Source organism: Scardinius erythrophthalmus (assembly GCF_964197995.2).
Source record: "Scardinius erythrophthalmus genome assembly, chromosome: 3".
In the NCBI taxonomy this organism is placed as follows: Eukaryota; Metazoa; Chordata; class Actinopteri; order Cypriniformes; family Leuciscidae; genus Scardinius; species Scardinius erythrophthalmus.
Genome location: NC_138223.1, coordinates 55782124 through 55804741, shown reverse-complemented (window position 1 = coordinate 55804741; position 22618 = coordinate 55782124). Strand labels below are relative to the sequence as shown.

At 35.6% G+C, this 22618-nt stretch overlaps 1 protein-coding gene across 1 annotated transcript in view; it reads right to left on the bottom strand.

Moving 5' to 3' along the window:
- LOC308687466 (NACHT, LRR and PYD domains-containing protein 3-like) overlaps positions 1 to 17355 on the bottom strand; it is a gene marked incomplete at its 3' end in the record, with an annotated part of 51156 nt that extends 33801 nt beyond the window's left edge. The window contains exons 1-2 of the mRNA XM_081360037.1: positions 17266 to 17355; positions 1571 to 1778 (exon numbers count right to left, since the gene is read on the bottom strand). Of these exons, the coding sequence (XP_081216163.1) occupies positions 1571 to 1722 (152 nt within the window). The 5' untranslated portion in view covers positions 1723 to 1778; positions 17266 to 17355. The remainder of the gene's footprint in view (positions 1 to 1570; positions 1779 to 17265) is intronic.
- Between the last annotated feature and the right edge of the window lie 5263 nt (positions 17356 to 22618).

Here is a 22618-nt window from a genome sequence, read left to right as displayed (position 1 = left end):
ACCAATCACAACTCATTAATGGCTCCCATCATGCATTGCGGTATGAATAAATTATGATCTGAATTGTCTATGTAATTTACTTTTCCTAATTGAATATTCTGCTCCTCACCATTGTTGAGATGCATAGACTGAATCTTGACATCTGTGTGTGCCTAAAAGAATGATTTTTTTTTAAGCAACTTTTAAGAAATCCTTTATATTATATCAAAAATGCTGGGCATTTATGCAGATTCACTAACCAACAACATAAATCGAAGTCAGAAAGAAGGATTTTAATGAGTTCAGTGATCAAGTTCAAAGGATGATTGTCATAATATAACCTACACCATCAGATCACTTTTTTTTCTTTGTTTATCTGTCAGTTATAACTCAGATACAGCAGCCAAATAAAATCTAAAGTACACATATAATGGTTTAGAGCCCAACTAAAGCAAACACCCATCACCTTAATGGTAACTTACAATTTGTGATTTTCTCCTTCAGTGATTCTGCTTGTTAACATCAGGTGTCTTCAATAATGTTCAATCATCACTAAATTAATCACTTAATTATCTCATTAACTTAAACACTCTTGAGTGTGGACTCATACACTCCCAGGAGTGTTAATTTAACACTGGAGTTTTTGCTGTGAAAGAGCCGTAGTTAACTGACAAGCTGAGCCATATCGCATTTAGTATCGCTGGCGATACGTCCGCGATATTAATGCGATATGGCTCAGCTTGTCAGTTAATTACGGCTCTTTGTAGTAAATGCCGCTCCATCTGAAAGCAGGTGATGGTGATTTACTACTAATCAAGGAACCGGCTTTACTGACGAGATGCGCATAACAATCTCACGATATATATCGCACAGCCCTAGTGTAGATGTATGACAGAAATAAAGTCAAACTGGTAAAATAATAAGTGCAATAATGGCTCGAAGTCAGTAGTTCTTGTGTTTCTCTTTTTTCTGTTCTTGTTTCTCTTTCCTTCAATGATTCTGCTTGTTATCATCAGGTGTCACCACTAATGGCCAATCATCACTTAATTAATCACTTAATTATCTCATTAACTTCAACACTGCTTCAGTGTTAATTTTAACACTCTGTAGAGTGGGACCATATGTGCTCTGAGCAGTGTTGATTTAACACTGGGGTTTTTACTGTGCACAAAGCAGCGCGCGAATTACAGTCTTCTTGCACTTGATGTTTAAACTGACAGGACTTTAAAGCACATGCAAATGATAAACTATCACTCGGGATAAACTTATCAATTAATCTGATGAACCGGGCGGCATCTGGCGCACATTGCAATATCGATGCTAAAAACGATACATCTCACAGCCCTACTTTTCATACAAAGCCATTTAAAGCAAACTACACATACATTACTAGAAAGAGAGAGAGTGGTTTAACAGGATTTAGTCAAGAGAAGTCTTTATACACATCTTGAAAACTGCAAGCAAGGAAAGTGATTGTGTGCTTCTCTGTGAAGGTTCAGTATCAGCACTCACCCACTGCAGGCTTCTGGAATACACTGTAAATCACTTTGTATAAAAGCATCCGTTAATGCTCAAATGGCCAGTGTCTCACCTGGGGTCAGAGGTCACTGTTGCATCACTGAATGTAGGAGGAGTTTTCGTCATGGAATGATCACTCTTCACAGACACACAGCTGGGTCCAGGAGATGGAGGACTCATTTTAGAGGCAGTGTCCTCATCTTCTCTCTCATTAGGGAGACTCATTTTAGTTTTCTCCTACTCTCATTTACCAAAAGAGTGTGGAGAGACTGATTTCAGACCTGTATTGTGGAAACACAGTTAAATTCTGTAGCACAATTATACAATACAATCAAAGTATTCACAACAATCCCGGACAAAGAATGAGTGAAGGAGAGGAACTGAAATACACATGGTGATGAAGTAAGTGACAAACAGCTCTGATGAACAAATGGATATACATGGAAACTGAAAATGGAAAACAAAGGGACACAAGAATACAGGCGACTAAACAGACTAATAGAAAACTAAACCAAAACTGAGTATAACTGTGACTTATAGCTTTGTTTGGCCATAATAAACAGAACTGATATTACTTAAACAAACAGACATTTCTCATGGATGTCACATGAGAAAATGATCATCTGCAGAGAGAAACTGCCATTCTGAAGACATCCCAGTCAACACGTTGATCTCACAGTGATCTCTCCATATGACCACAATGTGAGTTCACAGTGAGCTAAAAGTGTAACCGCACTGTGCACTCACTGTGTGCTCATATTATGGACACAATTAGTAGTAAATCGCCATCACCTGCTTTCAGATGAAGCGGCATTTAGGGCTGAGGAGATAATTAAGTGATTAATTTAGTGATGATTGAGCATTATTGAAGACACCTGATGTTAACAAGCAGAATCACTGAAGGAGAAAATCACAAATTGTAAGTTACCATTAAGGTGATGGGTGTTTGCTTTAGTTGGGCTCTAGACCATTATATGTTTACTTTAATATTTATTGTTGTTTGTCTGCTATTATGATTTATAACAATTAAATGAACAAAGTAAAATATTATTTTATAGTGTTGGTTATGTTTTGACATAATCATGCTGTGATCTGAAAAAGGAAACTAATTGAGATAGTTTGGATTAAACTGTTAGCTACAGTTTAGTGATTCTTCAGTCTATGATTATCAATACTTTACTTATAATTCAAAATATTTAATAAACATTGTTCTGATCAAAAGACATCTAGATAAATTCATTTAAAACACAGACATCAATAATCAGCCTGTGAATCTCAACAATGGTGACAATAATAAAGCATGTTGCAGTGGCTGCCACCAATCACAACTCATTAATGGCTCCCATCATGCATTGCGGTATGAATAAATTATGATCTGAATTGTCTATGTAATTTACTTTTCCTAATTGAATATTCTGCTCCTCACAATTGTTGAGATGCATAGACTGAATCTTGACATCTGTGTGCGCCTAAACGAATGATTTTTTTTTTTAACAACTTTTAAGAAATCCTTAATATTATATCAAAAATTCTGGGCATTTATGCAGATTCACTAACCAACGACATAAATCGAAGTCAGAAAGAAGGATTTTAATGAGTTCAGTGATCAAGTTCAAATGATGATTGTCATAACATAACCAACACCATCAGATCACTTTTGTCTTTGTTCAACTGGTGATTATAATTCAGAAACAACAGACAAACAAAATCTAAAGTTAATAATATAAGGGTCTAGAGTCCAACTAAAGCAACCTTTGATCGTCAAAACGGTAACTTACAATTTGTGATTTTCTCCTTCAGTGATTCTGCTTGTTATCATCAGGTGTCTTCAATAATGTTCAATCTAGGGCTGCAGCTATCGATTCTTTTTGTAATCGATTAATCTACCACTTTATCGATCGATTAATCGAGTAATCGAATAAAAAATGTAGTGTGTTTTTAAACAACCAAAACAAATAATGCATAACGAAAATGATGTGGCTGTAAAATGATCAAGCATTTGGCTTTTATTTCTCAAAAGAAAAGGGGAAAAAAGGAGTAATTTATTCCAACTCCAACATTTGGTTCCAAAACTAAGCCTATTTATTGTATATTTTACCCATGTAGTGTTTATAAGTGCCAGTGCCAACAATTATATAACAATACAGTTAAGTCAACTTATTGTAAAACATGTATAACATGTAAAACTATGAATACAAACTTAAATAGTAAAGGCCATTTGGCCTTAGTTTTTTTGTCTTCTTAATACAACATTACTAAAAAAGGATTGCACCTTCTGCAAATTACCCACCTGAGAACAAAAATAAATAAAATGAATATAAAATATCAAGCCAAACAGGTACACAATGTATACAATTTATAAAAAAAAATAAGTGTAGCTTTGAAAAGGGGAATGTTTTATTGCAAATATGCATGTTGTTAAATAGAAAAAGAACAGCATTTTGTTTTTCACTTAGGCTATCGAAGTATATTAGCACGTTTTGTAGTATTATATATATATTTTTTTTTAATTGAAAATGTTCTATGCTCAATTACTTTGGTAGCCGTCTTCCCCAAAAGTACGAGTGGATTTGGAGAAGCAGGCTGGGGAGTTTCATTTTTTTTTAAGTTGTCTGTAACTATTTGGCAGACGTGACATAGCCTACAAACAAGGTCTCGCAAAGACTGCAATACAATATTTGTTCCTCCATCACGTCCCGGTGTATACAGTAATGCATGCTGAAATTATTGTTGCGTGGCTACATAAAGTTTAAGCATATGTGATGCATTGCCGCAATTGGTCTGACTGGCGCGTGAGAGAGACGAGGGTGCGTGTGCGTGTGTGTGTGTGTGAAGGGGTTCTTTTTTAGGCTATATACTCTCTTGCAATTGAACGTGAATACGTTACTACTTAAAAACATCAAAGCTAAACATCATATCTAGTCAAACCGCATCACGACATCACTACAGTATGGGATTAAAATCAGCGAACCTGTATAGGCTTCGGCACGGGCGGAAATATTGGCGCTGGGTCAAAAAAAAAAAATGCGGGGGACAGAATCATTACCTTGTTTCAGCGACGCTGAAAGGAAGCGATCCCAAACTTTAGACATTCTCTGCCGTTTATATGTACATCTTTACTCTCCGCCATCGCGCCAACTAAATTCAAAATGTATCACGCGCTATGGTGTGCTTCCTGAACACTGAACAACGGTCCGTGTGAAACAATCAGACGCGTGTATAGTGCGCGTCATAGGAATTTAACGAGGCTTCGAGGCAGAGTTTTTGCCTCGAGGAATTTTTGTAATCGAGTAAATCGAGTAACTCGATGAATCGTTGCAGCCCTAGTTCAATCATCACTAAATTAAACACTTAATTATCTCATTAACTTCAACACTCTTGAGTGTGGACTCATATACACTCCCAGGAGTGTTAATTTAACACTGGAGTTTTTGCTGTGTACAAAGAGCCGTAGTTAACTGACAAGCTGAGCCATATCGCATTAATTATGGCTGGTGATACGTCCGTGATTTTAATGCGATATGGCTCAGCTTGTCAGTTAACTACGGCTCTGTGTAGTGAATGCTGCTCCATCTGAAAGCAGGTGATGGCGATTTACTACTAATCAAGGAACCGGCTTTACTGACGAGATGCACATAACAATATCGCGATTTAAATCGCCCAGTCCTAAGACCAAAGAGACCAACTACAGCAAACACTGACCTCTACAATGGTGACCAAACCAAACTCTTCAAACAAACTTCAACATCTAAACCTCTTAAACATAATTTCTAAACATCGAAACTTCCCGCTATAACTGTCTAAGAATGTTAGGGGGGATAATGTTCTATCAATGTCATCACTAAACATGTTTGAAATGTTTATAGAGAGTGTTATCCTACCTTTTAGCAGAACATTCTGGTTACAAAAATAAAATTAGCTACAGAAAATATTAAAAATTAAAAATAGAAAAACATAACATAATGCTCTCAAAACATTCATAGAACAATAACATTTCTAGCTGGGATGAGCTCATATTGTGGTCATAGTTTGAGCACACAGTGAGAGTGCTGTGAGGTTACACTTTTAGATCACTGTGAACTCAGATTGCTGGCGTTGTGACCACATGGTGACATCACTGTGAGATCATAGTGTTGACTGGGATCAGAGGACTGGAACTGCATTAAATTATTTTATGTTGTTGTTTTTATTTATTCATTTAAAATATTCAGTTATCATGTATCAATGTATACTATGTGTATCATTATGTATCCAGCTTGCAGTCCTTTTTAAATGTATTTATTTTTTTTACCAGATCAATATTTTCGTAGATAAAGTGGTAATTATTAACTAACCCTTTCGTTGTGCGTCAAGTTCAAGTGTTACTCTTTTGGCATAAATCGATGCGTACGGCCGTCTGCCGGAAAGCTAGTTATTTTAGTCAATAAATTAAACACAATAAAGCACAACTGCAGTTCGGCTATTTCATTTCAAACTTTGTGAATTGTTGTTCAGATATTTTTGTAAAACTTACTTTCATTTACCATTTTCTTACTGCTTATTATTTTTTTAATGTTTGTTAGAGCAGTGTGTGAATGCAGGAAGTGAAAACTCGACACTGTTTGAAATAAATATAATAGGCCCTACATTTTGAAACTTAATTTACATTAGTCTTTAGTATTTTGTGAAGTTTAATACTGGTATGATAATCTGAATGCAGTATTCAGCACTGTTGTTTCCAATAATAACCAACTGCAGCACCGCAGAACCATACGTCACGACAGCTCCAGCCTGACAGTCTGATGCCAGAAGTGGGCGGGGTCAAAGGCTGATGCCAGAAGTGGGCGGGGTCAAAGTCTGATGCCAGAAGTGGGCGGGGTCAAAGTCTGATGCCGGAAGTGGACGGAGTTCGTTTAACACGATAGATCAAGAAAAAGAAGAAGAGAAGAAGCTAAAAATAAGTTATATCTTTGTTGGATACAACATACTTAACGTTACGCTTATACAAAATGGCTCAAATAATTAACTGAAAGAATAACTTTTGATTATGACACTATTTTTTTCTAGATCTGCCGAGACAAACTTTATTGCATTATTTTCCTATGATTCGTGTAAAGCTGCTTTGAAACAATCTGTATTTTAAAAAGTGTTATATAAATAAAGGTGACCTGACTTAATAAATGTGACTAAGTGAGAATTCTGACAATGGCACTTTTTTAGGTTACATATTTATTAGGGCTGTCAAAGTTAGCGCGTTAATAACGCGTTAACGCAAAATCATATTAACGGCACTAATTTTTTTAAATTAACGCAGCGCGTATTTTCTGTTTGACCCGTGGCCCAACCCCTAGTTGGAGAAATGGAGATACACAGTGTTGCTAACTTAGCGACATTGCAGACCCCTTTAGCGATTTTTTCCCTTCAACAAAGCGCGCAAACCTTATTTAGTTTCTGAGAATCTACCGGTACCGCCGGTACTGCTCTGTCAGCACGCGCGCGCGCCTCTCTCTCGCTCTCTCTCTCTCTCTCTCTCGCTCTCTCTCTCTCTCTCTCTCTCTCGCTCGCTCTCTCTCTCTCTCTGCGTCTCGCGCGGAGGAGCAGCGCTTTAACTCAATTAAGCACAGATATTATGTTGCTTCTCTATTTTTACAAGTATAGCCGAAATCAGAGCACAGATATTGTCTTTATCTTATGTGAATTTGATTTCACCAGACGACGGCTCGATTATCAGAATTTTTGTGCAGATTAACGTCTTGGAAGGGAGAGCTGGTTATGTCTTAATGGGTCGCGTTTCAGTCACCATTTCAAATTCATTCCGTTAGTTTGACAACAGAAACAGTAAAATATACCAATGAAAACAGTTTTATTGAGAATTTAGCTTCATCAAAATGGGCACAGAGAGAGACAAACTATAATGTAATAGGCTAATAAATAATAAATGTACATTTAGTATTTTCAGAAGAGCTGCCCTGTCATGCAAAAATCTAAACATGTTTGTGTTAGTAAATTGCTTAGTGCAAAGAAAGAGAAGTAATGGTAACCTGGCATTTTTTTTTTTTTTTGTTCTTTCTACGTGTCTAATAGACATGAACAAGTTATTTGAAAAACATCTGTGACCTTTGAAACATGTCTCGTCCTTACCCAGTCAACACTATGATCTCACAGTGATGTCACCATGTGGTCACAACGTCTGCAATCTGAGTTCACAGTGTTCTAAAAGTGTAACCTCACAGCGCTCTCACTGTGTGCTCAAACTATGACCACAATATGAGCTCATCCCAGCTAGAAATGTTATTGTTCTATGAATGTTTTGAGAGCATTATGTTATGTTCTTGTAATATTTTCTGTAGCTAATTTTATTTTTGTAACCAGAATGTTCTCCTAAAAGGTAGGATAACACTCTCTATAAACATTTCAAACATGTTTAGTGATGACATTGATAGAACATTATCCCCCCTAACATTCTTAGACAGTTATAGCGGGAAGTTTCGATGTTTAGAAATGATGAAAATCACAAATTGTAAGTTACCGTTATGACGATCAATGGTTGCTTTAGTTGGACTCTTGACCCATTTATTATTAACTTTAAATTTTGTTTGTCTGTTGTTTCTGAATTATAATCACCAGTTGAACAAAGAAAAAAAGTGATCTGATGGTGTTGGTTATGTTATGACAATCATCATTTGAACTTGATCACTGAACTCATTAAAATCCTTCTTTCTGACTTCGATTTATATTGTTGGTTAGTGAATCTGCATAAATGCCCAGAATTTTTTATATAATATAAAGGATTTCTTAAAAGTTGTTAAAAAAAAAATCATTCTTTTAGGCACACACAGATGTCAAGATTCAGTCTATGCATCTCAACAATGGTGAAGAGCATAATATTCAATTAGGAAAAGTAAATTACATAGACAATTCAGATCATAATTTATTCATACCGCAATGCATGATGGGAGCCATTAATGAGTTGTGATTGGTGGCAGCCACTGCAACATGCTTTATTATTGTCACCATTGTTGAGATTCACAGGAATATTATTGATGTCTGTGTTTTAAATGAATTTATCTGAATGTCTTTTGATCAGAACAATGTTTGTTTATTAAATATTTTGAATTATAAGTAAAGTACTGATAATCATAGGCTGAAGAATCACTAAACTGCTGCTAACAAGTTAAACCAAACTACCTCAATAAGTTTCCTTTTTCAGATCACAGCATGATTATGTCAAAACATAACCAACACTATACGATAACATTTTACTTTGTTCATTTAACTGTTATAAATCAATAACAGCAGACAAACAACAGTAAATATTAAAGTAAACATATAATGTTCTAGAGCCCAACTAAAGCAAACACCCATCACCTTAATGGTAACTTACAATTTGTGTCCATCCATGTCCAATAACATTTCTAGCTGGGGTGACTCACATCGTGTCCATAATATGAGCACACAGTGAGTGCACTGTGCGGTTACACTTTTAGCTCACTGTGAACTCACATTGTGGTCATATGGAGAGATCACTGTGAGATCAACGTGTTGACTGGGTATGCTCTATATTGACTATGGTTTCAATAATAAACATACATTTGCATAAAGCATCTATATTTATCCATGCCCACGTTGATTAGAGTATTACAAACTTGAAAAGTATTAATTTAAGGTACATTTAGAACAATTAAAAAAAAGGTGCGATTAAATGCGATTAATCGCGAGTTAACTCATGACAATATGCGATTAATCGCGATTAAAAAATTTAATCGATTGACAGCCCTAATATTTATGGTTTGTGATTTAATTTGTTGTTAAACGTTGCATTTTATAGCATTTGTTACATTTTCTGACCATGAGAATTGCATTAATTGTATTTTATTTCACCTACAGAACCACATAATTCAGAGAGGTTCAGCGATAACACCTTTGGAGCAATGCACAACATGCTGCAGAAATGTTCACTGCCATTTTTGTGATAGCAGTATATTTAAATGGGACAAATTGAATAATCACATTAAAATCCACTTTAAAAAGGCTGTTGTTCATGGAGGTACATGAACATCTGGAGTTATTTTTTAACCCCTTAACGCCTGAATTTATATAGCTGTATATATAAAAAAAAATTATGTGTGTTTTTGCCTTTAAGTAGATGGTAAATAATGTTGAGATTATCATTATAATGTTATAATTTCACTTTTGCACAACAAATAAATAGAAATTTTGGTATGTTGCAAATTTGCGACAACAGGCATTTAGGGTAATTTTTTTTACAAAATGGTAAAATTAATAAAACACATTTTCCCATCTCAGGTAGGGCTGGGCGATTTAAATCGTGATATTGTTATGCGCATCTCATCAGTAAAGCCGGTTCCTTGATTAGTAGTAAATCACCATCACCTGCTTTCAGATGAAGCGGCATTTACTACAAAGAGCCGTAGTTAACTGACAAGCTGAGCCATATCGCATTAATATCACGGACGTATCGCCAGCAATAATTAATGCGATATGGCTCAGCTTGTCAGTTAACTACGGCTCTTTGTACACAGCAAAAATGCCTGTGTTAAATTAACACTCCTGTGAGTGTATATGAGTCCACACTCAAGAGTGTTTAAGTTAATGAGATAATTAAGTGATTAATTTAGTGATGATTGACCATTATTGAAGACACCTGATGTTAACAAGCAGAATCACTGAAGGAGAAAATCACAAATTGTAAGTTACCATTATGGTGATGGGTGTTTGCTTTAGTTGGGCTCTTGACCCATATATTATTAACTTTAGATTTTGTTTGTCTGTTGTATCTGAGTTATAACTGCCAGTTGAACAAAGAAAAAAAAGTGATATGATTGTGTTGGTTATATTATGACATTCATCATTTGAACTTGATCACTGAACTCATTAAAAAACTTCTTTCTGACATCGATTTATGTTTTTGGTTATTGAATCTGCATAAATGCCCAGAATTTTTTATAATATAAAGGATTTCTTAAAAGCTGTTTTAAAAAAAATCATTCTTTAGGCACACACAGAAATCAAGATTCAGTCTATGCATCTTAACAATGGTGATGAGCACAATATTCAATTAGGAAAAGTAAATTACACAGACAATTCAGATCATAATTTATTCATACTGCAATGCATGATGGGAGCCATTAATGAGTTGTGATTGGCGGCAGCCACTGCAACATGCTTTATTATTGTCACCATTGTTGAGATTCACAGGCTGATTATTGATGTCTGTGTTTTACATGAATTTACCTAAATGTCTTTTGATCAGAACAATGTTTATTAAAATTTTTTAATTATAAGTATTTATAATCATAGGCTGAAGAATCACAAACCTGCTGCTAACAAGATAAACCAAATTATCTCAAGTTTCCTTTTTCAGATCACAGCATGATTATGTCAAAACATAACCAACACTATAAGATAACATTTTACTTTGTTCATTTAAGTGTTATAAATCAATAACAGCAGACAAACAACAGTAAATATTAAAGTAAACATATAATGGTCTAGAGCCCAACTAAAGCAAACACCCATCACCTTAATGGTAACTTACAATTTGTGATTTTCTTCTTCAGTGATTCTGCTTGTTAACATCAGGTGTCTTCAATAATGATCAATCATCACTAAATTAATCACTTAATTATCTCATCAGCCCTAAATGCCGCTCCATCTGAAAGCACGTTAAGGCAATTTACTACTAATCAGGGAACCGGCTTTACTGACGAGATGCGCATAACAATATCGCGATTTAAATCGCCCAGCCCTAATCTCAGGTATGTAGATTTTATTCATGGCACAAAGTTGTTAGAACTTATAAACTTTAATTGACAAATTAATGAATCTTGACAACAGCAAGAAACAAAACACTCTCCTACTCCCTAACATTAACAGTAGTTTTTATACATTCCATGTTACACTCTGTTTAACTCTTTCCTTGTTTCTCCATTGCATACATTATATATTCTTATAGTGTTATATCCTAACATGCTATTTTTTGTGAAAATATTTTTTTTTTTTTTTTGGCTGAAACCATCTAAATACAGCATTATTATATTATGTAGCCATTAGCCCAATCCAGCCGTTATGGACTAATGTCGCAAATTTGCTACAAACAGAAATCTACAAAGTACGTAAAAAATATTCGTCACATGAAGTCTATATGAATAACATAGCTATAGAAGCAATCAATAAGCTGGTACATATTTTTATCTTAGCACAACTTAACTCATTTTGGGCAATTTCTCCACACACGGCAAAAAGAGATGTGTCAAAAAACAACACATGTGACTGTGTAGATAGCATTTTGACACATGTTGTGTAGATTTTAGCACACATTGTGTATTAAAATGTAACTCTGGATAGAATAGCACTGGGTGGAGGGCAGTTTGTGTTTATGAAAATAAATATAGGTATATTTTATATAGTATCCCATAAAATGCTCTAAAATAAATAAAACAATACATTCAAATAAATAAATTAAATCTTAATTCATGAAAACTAAAGAAAATAAAGATCAACGGGTGTTTTTTTGCAGCCAATCACATCATGCCTCTTTTTCAATGTCTTTTTCAAATGCTGCTTTCACTTGTTATTAATAACCAGATTAACTTTATTTCTGTCAGACTCTACAGAAGCTCTTATTGAGAATGGACAGGTTTTGGTGTTGAAGATTCATTGAATGTTTCATTTAAAGTCACCAGAATCGTGATTAGTGTCAGCTTTATTTGGGCTCTTGACCCTTGACTCTTTAACATTAGTTTACTCTGATTGCTGTAAATGTGTATTTAATTTAACACATTTGAAACAGCAGAAATAATCATGAGAAAAATGTGCTCAGATGATAATATTATCATCATGGACATGTAACATTGTTAAATTCAACAAGAGTTTAATATTTTAAAGATGAGTGAAATATATAAAAAAAGATATTTTAACAGTTTAGCATATTGCAATTAACTTAAAATTTAATTATAAATACACAGTTTGTACAGAATCTTACAGACTATGGTATCAAACAGACATCAAGAATCAGCACATGAATCTCAACAATGGTGACAAACGAAAAGCTTCATGCCGCAATGCATGTTGGGTGCCACCATAGTACAATTTTCATCCATGACTCCCAGCATGCATTGCAAGCATGAAGCTTTTCGTTTGTCACCATTGTTGAGATTCATACGCTGATTCTTGAGTTCTGTGTTTGACTAGTTTCTGCCGCAGATTAAAATTTTCAGAAAACATTTATTTTTTTTATTCTGCACTGCTGGACAGCATGATGTAGTGTCACAAGATCGTTATACCTAACAGCACATAAATAAATTAAATGCACACCATACATATACTCATAAACTTGATCAGATCAGCACTTGTTGATTATAACATCATCAAGAAACATCTGATCATATTTTCTCTCACCATAACAAATGTATTTTATTAAAATACAGTTAAAGCAGCCAGAGAAAAACTAAAAGAAGAGTAAAGGCGGGCGTACACGGTGCGATTTTTGCTGTTTTTACGAGCTCGCAGATGATTTTTTTCACTCGGGAGAAATCGAGTGGAATCGGTGATGCTCGCATGGTCGCGGCTCGCAGCGTGTGAGAGGATTTACGAGCCGAGCCGAACACGTTATGAGCACCTCCCCGACCTCCCGATCATTTTTAAATATGTTTAAAAAATTCGGGGAGTCGGCTCGATTTTCACCAGCTGTCCCCTATTGCTAATCATACACAACCACGTGGGGCTATACCTCAGTGGCAGCAACCATACAGCGTGCGCATACACACTCTCTCTCTCACTCTCTCTCTCTCTCTCTCTCTCTCTCTCTCTCTCTCTCTCTCTCTCTCTCTCACACACACACACACACACACACCTCTCTCTCTCTCTCTCTCTCTCTCAAGTTTTTATGTTGAAAGGAATGGCTACTGTTCTCTGCTTTACAACAAATCATTTGCACACACATTTCTGTCATTTTTTTCTATCTGAAGCTTTGCCTGCATGCAACACTGACGGTCTCTGTGTTTAGCGCGAAAGCTCACGTGATTGCTGCCGGCTCGGGATAAAATTCGTGCAGGACAGTCGTGCCGTGTACCAGCTGCTTTGACGCGATTATCAGTTAAACTGACTCGCAACGTGTGCAATATCTCACGATCTCCCGAGTGTCCGATCCTGGTTCGAACTCGCACCGTGTACGTTTCAGTGTTCGTCCAAACAGTTGTAAAAACACAGAAAGTGACTCTGGCAAATACACACCGACTACAGTCACATGTGACACATATCTGACACAAGTTGTGTAACTATAACACATTAGTGTGTAAAAGGTTTCAACACACTTCTGTGTAAGAGGAATAACACATTAGTTGTGTTAAAGGTAATACAAAATGTCTAGTCCTTATAAACACAGAGATGTGTTAAGAATCGACACAGGTTGTGTGTTAAATTTGACACAACATGTGTTGTCCTTGAGCACACTCACTACATGTGTTAAAACTGACACAATATGTGTTAAAATCTACACAACATGTGTTAAAATCTACACAACATGTGTTGTCCCTGAGCACACACACTACATGTGTTAAAACTGACACAACATGTGTTGTCCCTGAGCACACACACTACATGTGTTAAAACTGACACAACATGTGTAATTTTTAACATCTCTTTTTACAGGTTGTGTTGTTTTCAACTCCTCATTTTGAGCACCGACACTCACCATCACTGTGAATGGTATGCAGTGTTTGCTATGTTCTCAAACAAACAGGCCTGTGGAAATACAAGTTATTTATATACAATATTTTGTCAGTTGCTTCTTTTTAATTAAATTCAAAGTGCAAACTCGGTTAACTGTTATCTCTTCATGAACTTTTGTCAAAAGCAGCATTATCAATGAGGGGTTGAAGCGTGAATAACTGAATAATGTCCAGTACAGTGAGTCTGTCCAGTCATTGAGCTTGAAACATTGTGTTGTACTTTGTGCGCACATGCATTCTGTACTCGACTATTGATTAAACGGTTAATATTTTTGCATCTGGCCCTTTCGCTTTATTTTTTAAAATGACACAATTTGTGTGTTAAAATGACTTACACATTCATTTTGTTAAATTTGACACATCATGTGTAGTCCCTGAACACACTCACCACATGTGTTAAAATTCAACACATGATGTGTCATTTTTAACACATCTTTTTTTGCAGTGCATTTGCGCCCTTGATAGCCTATGCGGATTTTGCAAACCAAAATATTAGCTTCGGTGAACCGGATGTAGTTCCCACTCCGACCGCTCCTACGAGAAACCAGTGCGTGCAAAATGTTCATAGGTATGTATCGAATGTGCACAAACAGGCATTGGGGGAAAACACCATAGACCAGTGGTTCCCAATTCCAGTCCTCGTGACCCGCTGCTCTGCACATTTTGTATGTCTCTCTTATCTGACACACTCAGTTCAGTTCATGAAGTCTCTCCTAATGAGCTGATGATCTGGTTCAGGTGTGTTAAATAAGGGGGACATACAAAATGTGCAGAGCAGTGGGTCACGAGGACTGGAATTGGGAACCACTGGTGTAATATACAGTGGCAATACATATTATTTTACGTTTATCCATTTGGCAGACGCTTTTATCCAAAGCGACTTGCATTGCATTTCAAGGTACACATATTTAATAGTAGTCCCTTTGGAATTAGATGGTTTTCTGCATGATTTAGACCAGTGGTTCCCAACCTTTTATTGTCTGAGACCCCCTTTTTCCCAAGAAAATATTTTAGGGCCCCCCCCTTCATATTAATGATATTATCGCTCTTGTTGGCTACAGCAAGGATGACAAAATATGTTGTTTTCAAGCAAACGGTAGGCTATGTTTATTATAACCAGATATGTTTATGCACAAATAATAGCCTATAGCCTAATATTGAAAATACAATAACAAAAACATCAGTGGGCCATTTGTAATTTAAAAACGTAAGCCTAAGAGTAGCCTATAAATTGGCCCTATTTGAATCGCAATAAAAAAATATCAGTATTCACTCTGGTGTGTAGGTAAAAAAAAAAAGAATGAATAGCCTATATATAGGCTATTACAAAATTACTGCTGTCTGGGACCCCAATACTTGCATGTTATTTGTGAGGCTTTATCAATAAGTGTGAGGATCTGCTGGTCGTGAGTAATTTGGTCAATGGTGGAGAGATCTTTAACAGGGTAAGACATCTTTATCATCCTCAAGGGTCAGTCTGGCCCATTTGTATTTGTTTTTTAAGGCTGTCATGGTTAAAATCCCATTTTTGGTCAGCCAGGCCAGGGAATGGATCAAATTAGCTAATGTAATATGATCGTTCTCCTTAAAGCATGCATTCCTTTTTTTTTTGCGCTATAGCGATCGTTAATAAACATGCGTTTGTTAACAGAATAATGCGTCTTTTGGAGCCGGAATTACTTCTCTGTGTTTGGCTATGACGAGTCACGCAGGTCAAGTACCACTACTCCGCAGCGGCGGCGATCCGAACCAGTGTTAAATAGTCCCAATATAAACACTTATTATAGGTGTACCATATTCAGAATAAGACAAAAACACGGTTTGGAAGATGGATTCATAATGAACTCGCTGTCTCGCTCATTATATACATTTTGTAAATTTTTAACATAGAAGAAGTTACGGACGACTTGAATGCTCATTACTCAAAACTTTTCAAAATATGACGCGACCCCCCAGAGAGCTCGCCGAGACCCCCTTGTGGGCCGCGACCCCCCTGTTGGGAACCACTGATTTAGACAAAATATTAAATTATCTTCATTAACGTCTAAAGGTTACACAAACAATCCACACTGAAACTTAAGCTAACAAAACACAAAAAAATTATATATTTCTGTATTTATATTTTGTTATAATAATATTTCATATCTATGAATGCATCCCATTAAACATGCAAACACATAGGATAAGTTTGAGTAGGGTTGGAGTTAAAGGAGATGAAAGGCGCCTCAGGATTAACTCCATTTGTATGGAGTTTTGATTTATTTGATTTATTTTTCACTTGAGAATTATTGTTAAATGTGTGCCTGCATAACTTTTATAAGATTTATTTTCTTTGGTTTGATTTTATTTTGTATAACTTATTTATTATTAAGTTTGATTTTGTATTTTTATTTAATTACTATTATTTATTTGGAGCAATTAAATCAAATGTTCAAACGTTCAACCTTTGTTTTAAGCTTTGTTCAATTTATATTGTTAATCATTTGACTCAACAAAACAAATGGATAAAGTATCATTTTAACTTTTAAAAAACTATTAACATTTGTTAATAGTAGTATATTGTATTTTGTTAATAGGACAAAACATTATTATTATATTGAATCATATTTAAGATATTACATGTTCAGTTAAATCGTTTAAATGCCTTGCTGCGCCCACTTCCGGCATCAGACTGTCAGGCTGGCGCTGTCGTCCTCACACTGACGTATGGTTCTGCGGTTAGACCTATCACGTTGTTGTGCTGTGTCAAACTTGAACACTTAAACAACAGCAGGCTATATTATATAAAACTAACTATTATAATTATAATTATAACCATTATTATATAAAACTAAAACTAAATGTTAAAACAAAGATCACAGGATATCAAAAGTAAATAGGCTACTTTCATCGTTAATGTTTCTGCCATTTTGGTTTGTTTGTCCTGTCTAAATATAATGATTTGTGTTTTAAATCTGGAGTAAAGAAGAGCATAAACATATAGCAGCTCATTTTAATATCACTACATGGTTGCATGAAGAATGAGTCCTGAACTTACCACAAAATATGCGAAAGTTTAAACACCCAGAGTAACAGGTTTAAAGCCTCGGAATGGCGTCTCTTCTCTTCCGTCTCTTTTCCTTTCGTTTCTACCTGGTTAAGGTGTGTCTTGTTTTCTTGTAACTCCACTAATATGAAAAACAAACTCACTCCCTCTAGTGGCGCAAAGAGTCTGTAATCTGATACGAGAGAGAGAGAGAGAGAGAGAGAGAGAGAGAGAGAGAGAGAGAGAGAGAGAGAGAGAGAGAGAGAGAGAGAGAGAGAGAAGAGAGAGAGAGAGAGAGAGAGAGAGAGAGAGAGAGAGAGAGCGACTGACTGTGTGTTTGTGGCAGAATCACCAAAGGAGAAAATCTCTCTTCTTTTAGTTGCCATTATGGTGATCAGTGTTTGCTTTAGTTGGGCTCAGAGAAAAACGCAGAGAAAAGTTGATCAGGTGGTGTTGGTTATATTTTGACATAATCATCATTTAACCTGACTCACAAAACTCATTTAGAGAGTTAGGTTTGCCTTGTTGATTACAGGAGCCTGTGATTCTACAGTATACTATTTTCAGCTTTTTCAGTATAATCAAAAAGATTTCTTACATTTTTTTTAACAAAAGTTTTTAAAGAAGTATTGTATTTGGACACAAAGACATCAATAATCAGCCTGTGAATCTCAACAATGGTGACAATAATAAAGCATGTTGCAGTGGCTGCCACCAATCACAACTCATTCATGGCTCCCATCATGCATTGCGGTATGAATAAATTATGATCTGAATTGTTTTAGTAATTTCCTTTTCCTAATTGAATATTCTTTTTGTCACCATTGTTGAGATTCATACACTCATTCTTGATGTCTGTGTGTGCCTGAAAGAAAGTTAGTTAGTTAGTTAGTTAGTTAGTTAGTTAGTTAGTTAGTTAGTTAGTTAGTGTTAGTTAGTTAGTTAGTTAGTTAGTTAGATTTTATTGTATTTAGACAATAACTTTTTTCTTTTAAGAAATCATTTGGAATAAAATGAAATATCTGGATCTTATTCTGCAGAATCACTGTGATGCTGTAATGACCAATATACATTTAAGTCAGAGATTAGACTCTAAATGAGTTCAGTGATTCTGGCAATAAACGAAAAGAGGCAGGTTTGTGTTTTATATATATATATATATATATATATATATATATATATATATATTTATAAATAGGCAAACGTTATGTGCAGTGAATATAATCAATACGCGTTGCCTGAACCACATTTGTGTGGCTATCATGTTTAAGATTTCTTTAAATGAAAACGAAAATAGTTAGTATGGTGTTTTATCACATATTTCGTTGCCTAAAATATACACAGAGAGAACCGGAGTAGCAGAGCGAGCTGAGTGACTCGCGCTGCGTCTGAAGGTGGGCGGGGTTAGGATTTCCCAAGATTTTCCATGATGAAAGTGACCAATCATAAGAGGGTCAGTGCCCTACTTGGTTTCCGCCCCCATATTGTCAAAAGTCATGTAGACTCGAGCGAGCAGAAATCAGCTGAGCGAGCAGAAATCCACTGCGCGAGCAAAACAGCACTCCGCGAGCAGAAGCCCGCCGCGCGCGAGCAGGATTCCACTGTACAAGCAGAGTTAACCTATGAGAGTATGCCAGGCGCTCGCTCGCAGCTACCTGTACACCTCTCGGTTGTTGAATTTGTGCGCGAGTACTTTTATCATGCCAGCTGAAGGTTCATTTTTGCGCGTGTGAAATAACATAATGTGCTCGTGAGCATGTCTTACACGCTCATAACTTTTGAATAAAAAATAACGCCATAATACAAAACCCCATTATAGTGGTCAGTGTTGAGCCTGACAAGCAAAGAGCAAAAGTCATCCAGTGGTGATGATCATGTTTGACCTAATCACCTGAATAACTGAGTTTTCTTTGTTGGTTATATAAATACTGTGGACAAAATAAGTTCTGACATTTTCAGTATGTTTTTTTATTTATTTTTTACGTTAATCAAACACAAATCCTTCCAAAATTAATAAAAAATACAGAATTGTTCACGGTGGAATCACAAGGCTATTGTAATCAATAAAGGCAATACAACTATGAGACTAGACTGAATGATTTCAAATAATGAATGTTAAAACAATCATCACCACCTGATGACTTTTGCAAAAGTCTAGCTGCTATAATTAAGTAAAAAAAAAAAAATTAATTGTTATATAAAAAATAATAATAAATATCAAGGTTCAAGAGCCCAACTAAAGTAAACACTGACTGCTATAATGGTGACACAGGTTTAAAATAACACAGGGATGAGTAAATAATGACAATTTTCATTTTGGGGTGAACTATCATTTTAAAAGAGCAAATACTATACATGCAAGTACATTTCCATTAGGGCTGTGCGATATATATCGTGAGATTGTTATGCGCATCTCGTCAGTAAAGCCGGTTCCTTGATTAGTAGTAAATCGCCATCACCTGCTTTCAGATGAAGCGGCATTTAGGGCTGAGGAGATAATTAAGTGATTAATTTAGTGATGATTGAGCATTATTGAAGACACCTGATGTTAACAAGCAGAATCACTGAAGAAGAAAATCACAAATTGTAAGTTACCATTAAGGTGATGGGTGTTTGCTTTAGTTGGGCTCTAGACCATTATATGTTTACTTTAATATTTACTGTTGTTTGTCTGCTGTTATTGATTTATAACAGTTAAATGAACAAAGTAAAATGTTATCTATCTTATAGTGTTGATTATGTTTTGACATAATCATGCTGTGATCTGAAAAAGGAAACTTATTGAGATAGTTTGGTTTAACTTGTTAGCTGCAGTTTAGTGATTCTTCAACCTATGATTATCAGTACTTTACTTATAATTCTAAATATTTAATAAACATTGTTCTGATCAAAAGACATTCAGATAAATTCATTTAAAACACAGACATCAATAATCAGCCTGTGAATCTCAACAATGGTGACAATAATAAAGCATGTTGCAGTGGCTGCCACCAATCACAACTCATTAATGGCTCCCATCATGCATTGCGGTATGAATAAATTATGATCTGAATTGTCTATGTAATTTACTTTTCCTAATTGAATATTCTGCTCCTCACCATTGTTGAGATGCATAGACTGAATCTTGACATCTGTGTGTGCCTAAAAGAATGATTTTTTTTTTAAGCAACTTTTAAGAAATCCTTTATATTATATCAAAAATGCTGGGCATTTATGCAGATTCACTAACCAACAACATAAATCGAAGTCAGAAAGAAGGATTTTAATGAGTTCAGTGATCAAGTTCAAATGATGATTGTCATAATATAACCTACACCATCAGATCACTTTTTTTTCTTTGTTTATCTGTCAGTTATAACTCAGATACAGCAGCCAAATAAAATCTAAAGTACACATTAGAGGTGGGCAGATCGATACTAATATCGATAATATCGATACCAACGTTGGTATCGGTATTGATCGATACCAACGTGAAAATATCGATACTTAAGTTTCAGTTTCTCTCGTTTTGCGACCTGACCGTGTTTGTCAAAATGCTGCTGCTGTCACAGAGCAGAGCAAGCAAGCTCTCTGTGATCCTCCTCCCAAGAGTGCTCGACACTGCTCTCCTTCCCCTCTCCTGTGTTGCACCGTCACGTGACTCACCACTAGCGCGCTACCACCCGCAGTCAGGCGCGTGCTCAGCCGCGTATTTCTACAGCACAGTCAGAGACGGAGAATGGAATTATTTTTTTTTAAAGAAAAAAATCCTGAAAAGAAGTGCACTAAAGAGGAGAAACGTCATTTTATTCTCATTATATCTTACAAAGAGAATTTGTTTTACATTTTTTATATTTGTTGTTAAGTAAAACTTTGTGACTTTGTTTATTTAAGAAAAAAATCCTGAAAAGAAGTGCACTAAAGAGGAAAAACATTTTTTGTTAACATGCTACTTGAAAAGAGAATTTGTTTTTACATTTTTATATTTGTGAAGTAATAATTTTGTAACTTTGTTTATTTAAATAAAACATAAGTAACCAAAAGTTGTTTCTGAACAAAAGCTTTTGTAGTACTGATTTTAACTGATTAATAACCCAAAATGCAAATCACAAAAACAAATTAAAAGTCATGAAAATTCATTTAGATTTAGGTTGAAGACGCATCCACCTTAATTTAATATAATATTTTAATATATTAAAAAGTATTGGTATCGGTATCGGTATCGGCGATACTGGCCCTGTATTTACTTGGTATCGGATCGATACCAAATCTAGCGGTATCGCACACCTCTAGTACACATATAATGGTTTAGAGCCCAACTAAAGCAAACACCCATCACCTTAATGGTAACTTACAATTTGTGATTTTCTCCTTCAGTGATTCTGCTTGTTAACATCAGGTGTCTTCAATAATGTTCAATCATCACTAAATTAATCACTTAATTATCTCATTAACTTAAACACTCTTGAGTGTGGACTCATACACTCCCAGGAGTGTTAATTTAACACTGGAGTTTTTGCTGTGAAAGAGCCGTAGTTAACTGACAAGCTGAGCCATATCGCATTTAGTATCGCTGGCGATACGTCCGCGATATTAATGCGATATGGCTCAGCTTGTCAGTTAATTACGGCTCTTTGTAGTAAATGCCGCTCCATCTGAAAGCAGGTGATGGTGATTTACTACTAATCAAGGAACCGGCTTTACTGACGAGATGCGCATAACAATCTCACGATATATATCGCACAGCCCTAATTTCCATCATCATCTTAACAGTACACTGCCATTCTATATTCCATGGTCCTGCTATGCCTCGACATTGCTTAATTTTAGGTTGTATGCTGTTTGTTTTTGATCACATTAAAGTTAAGGTAATGTCTGAATCTCAAAGTTTTCAATAACTTCACAGGACAATATTGTGAACTTGTGATGCTTACTGAATATGAGCCACCAAACCAAGTGCTAGTAAATACCAGAGGTGGAGAGTCCAGGGGTCAGAAAGTAAAAGTCCTGCCATATTTTTATCCCACCCATGAACTCACACAGCAAAAACTCCAGTGTTAAATGAACTCTCCTGTGAGTTTATTTGGCTCCAGACTCAAGAGTGTTAAAGTTAATGAGCTAATTAAGTGACAAAGTAACAAGACAATTCAGATCATAATTTATTCATACCGCAATGCATGATGGGAGCCATGAATGAGTTTTGATTGGTGGCACCCAGAATGCACTGCAACATGCTTTATTATTGTCACCATTGTTGAGAATCACAGGCTGATTCTTGGTGTCAGTGTGTCCAAATAATGTATTTTTTCAAAGTCTTTTGATCAGAACAACTTTCAAGAAATCTTTCTGATTACATTGGAAATGATTAACATGGCATAATATTAGA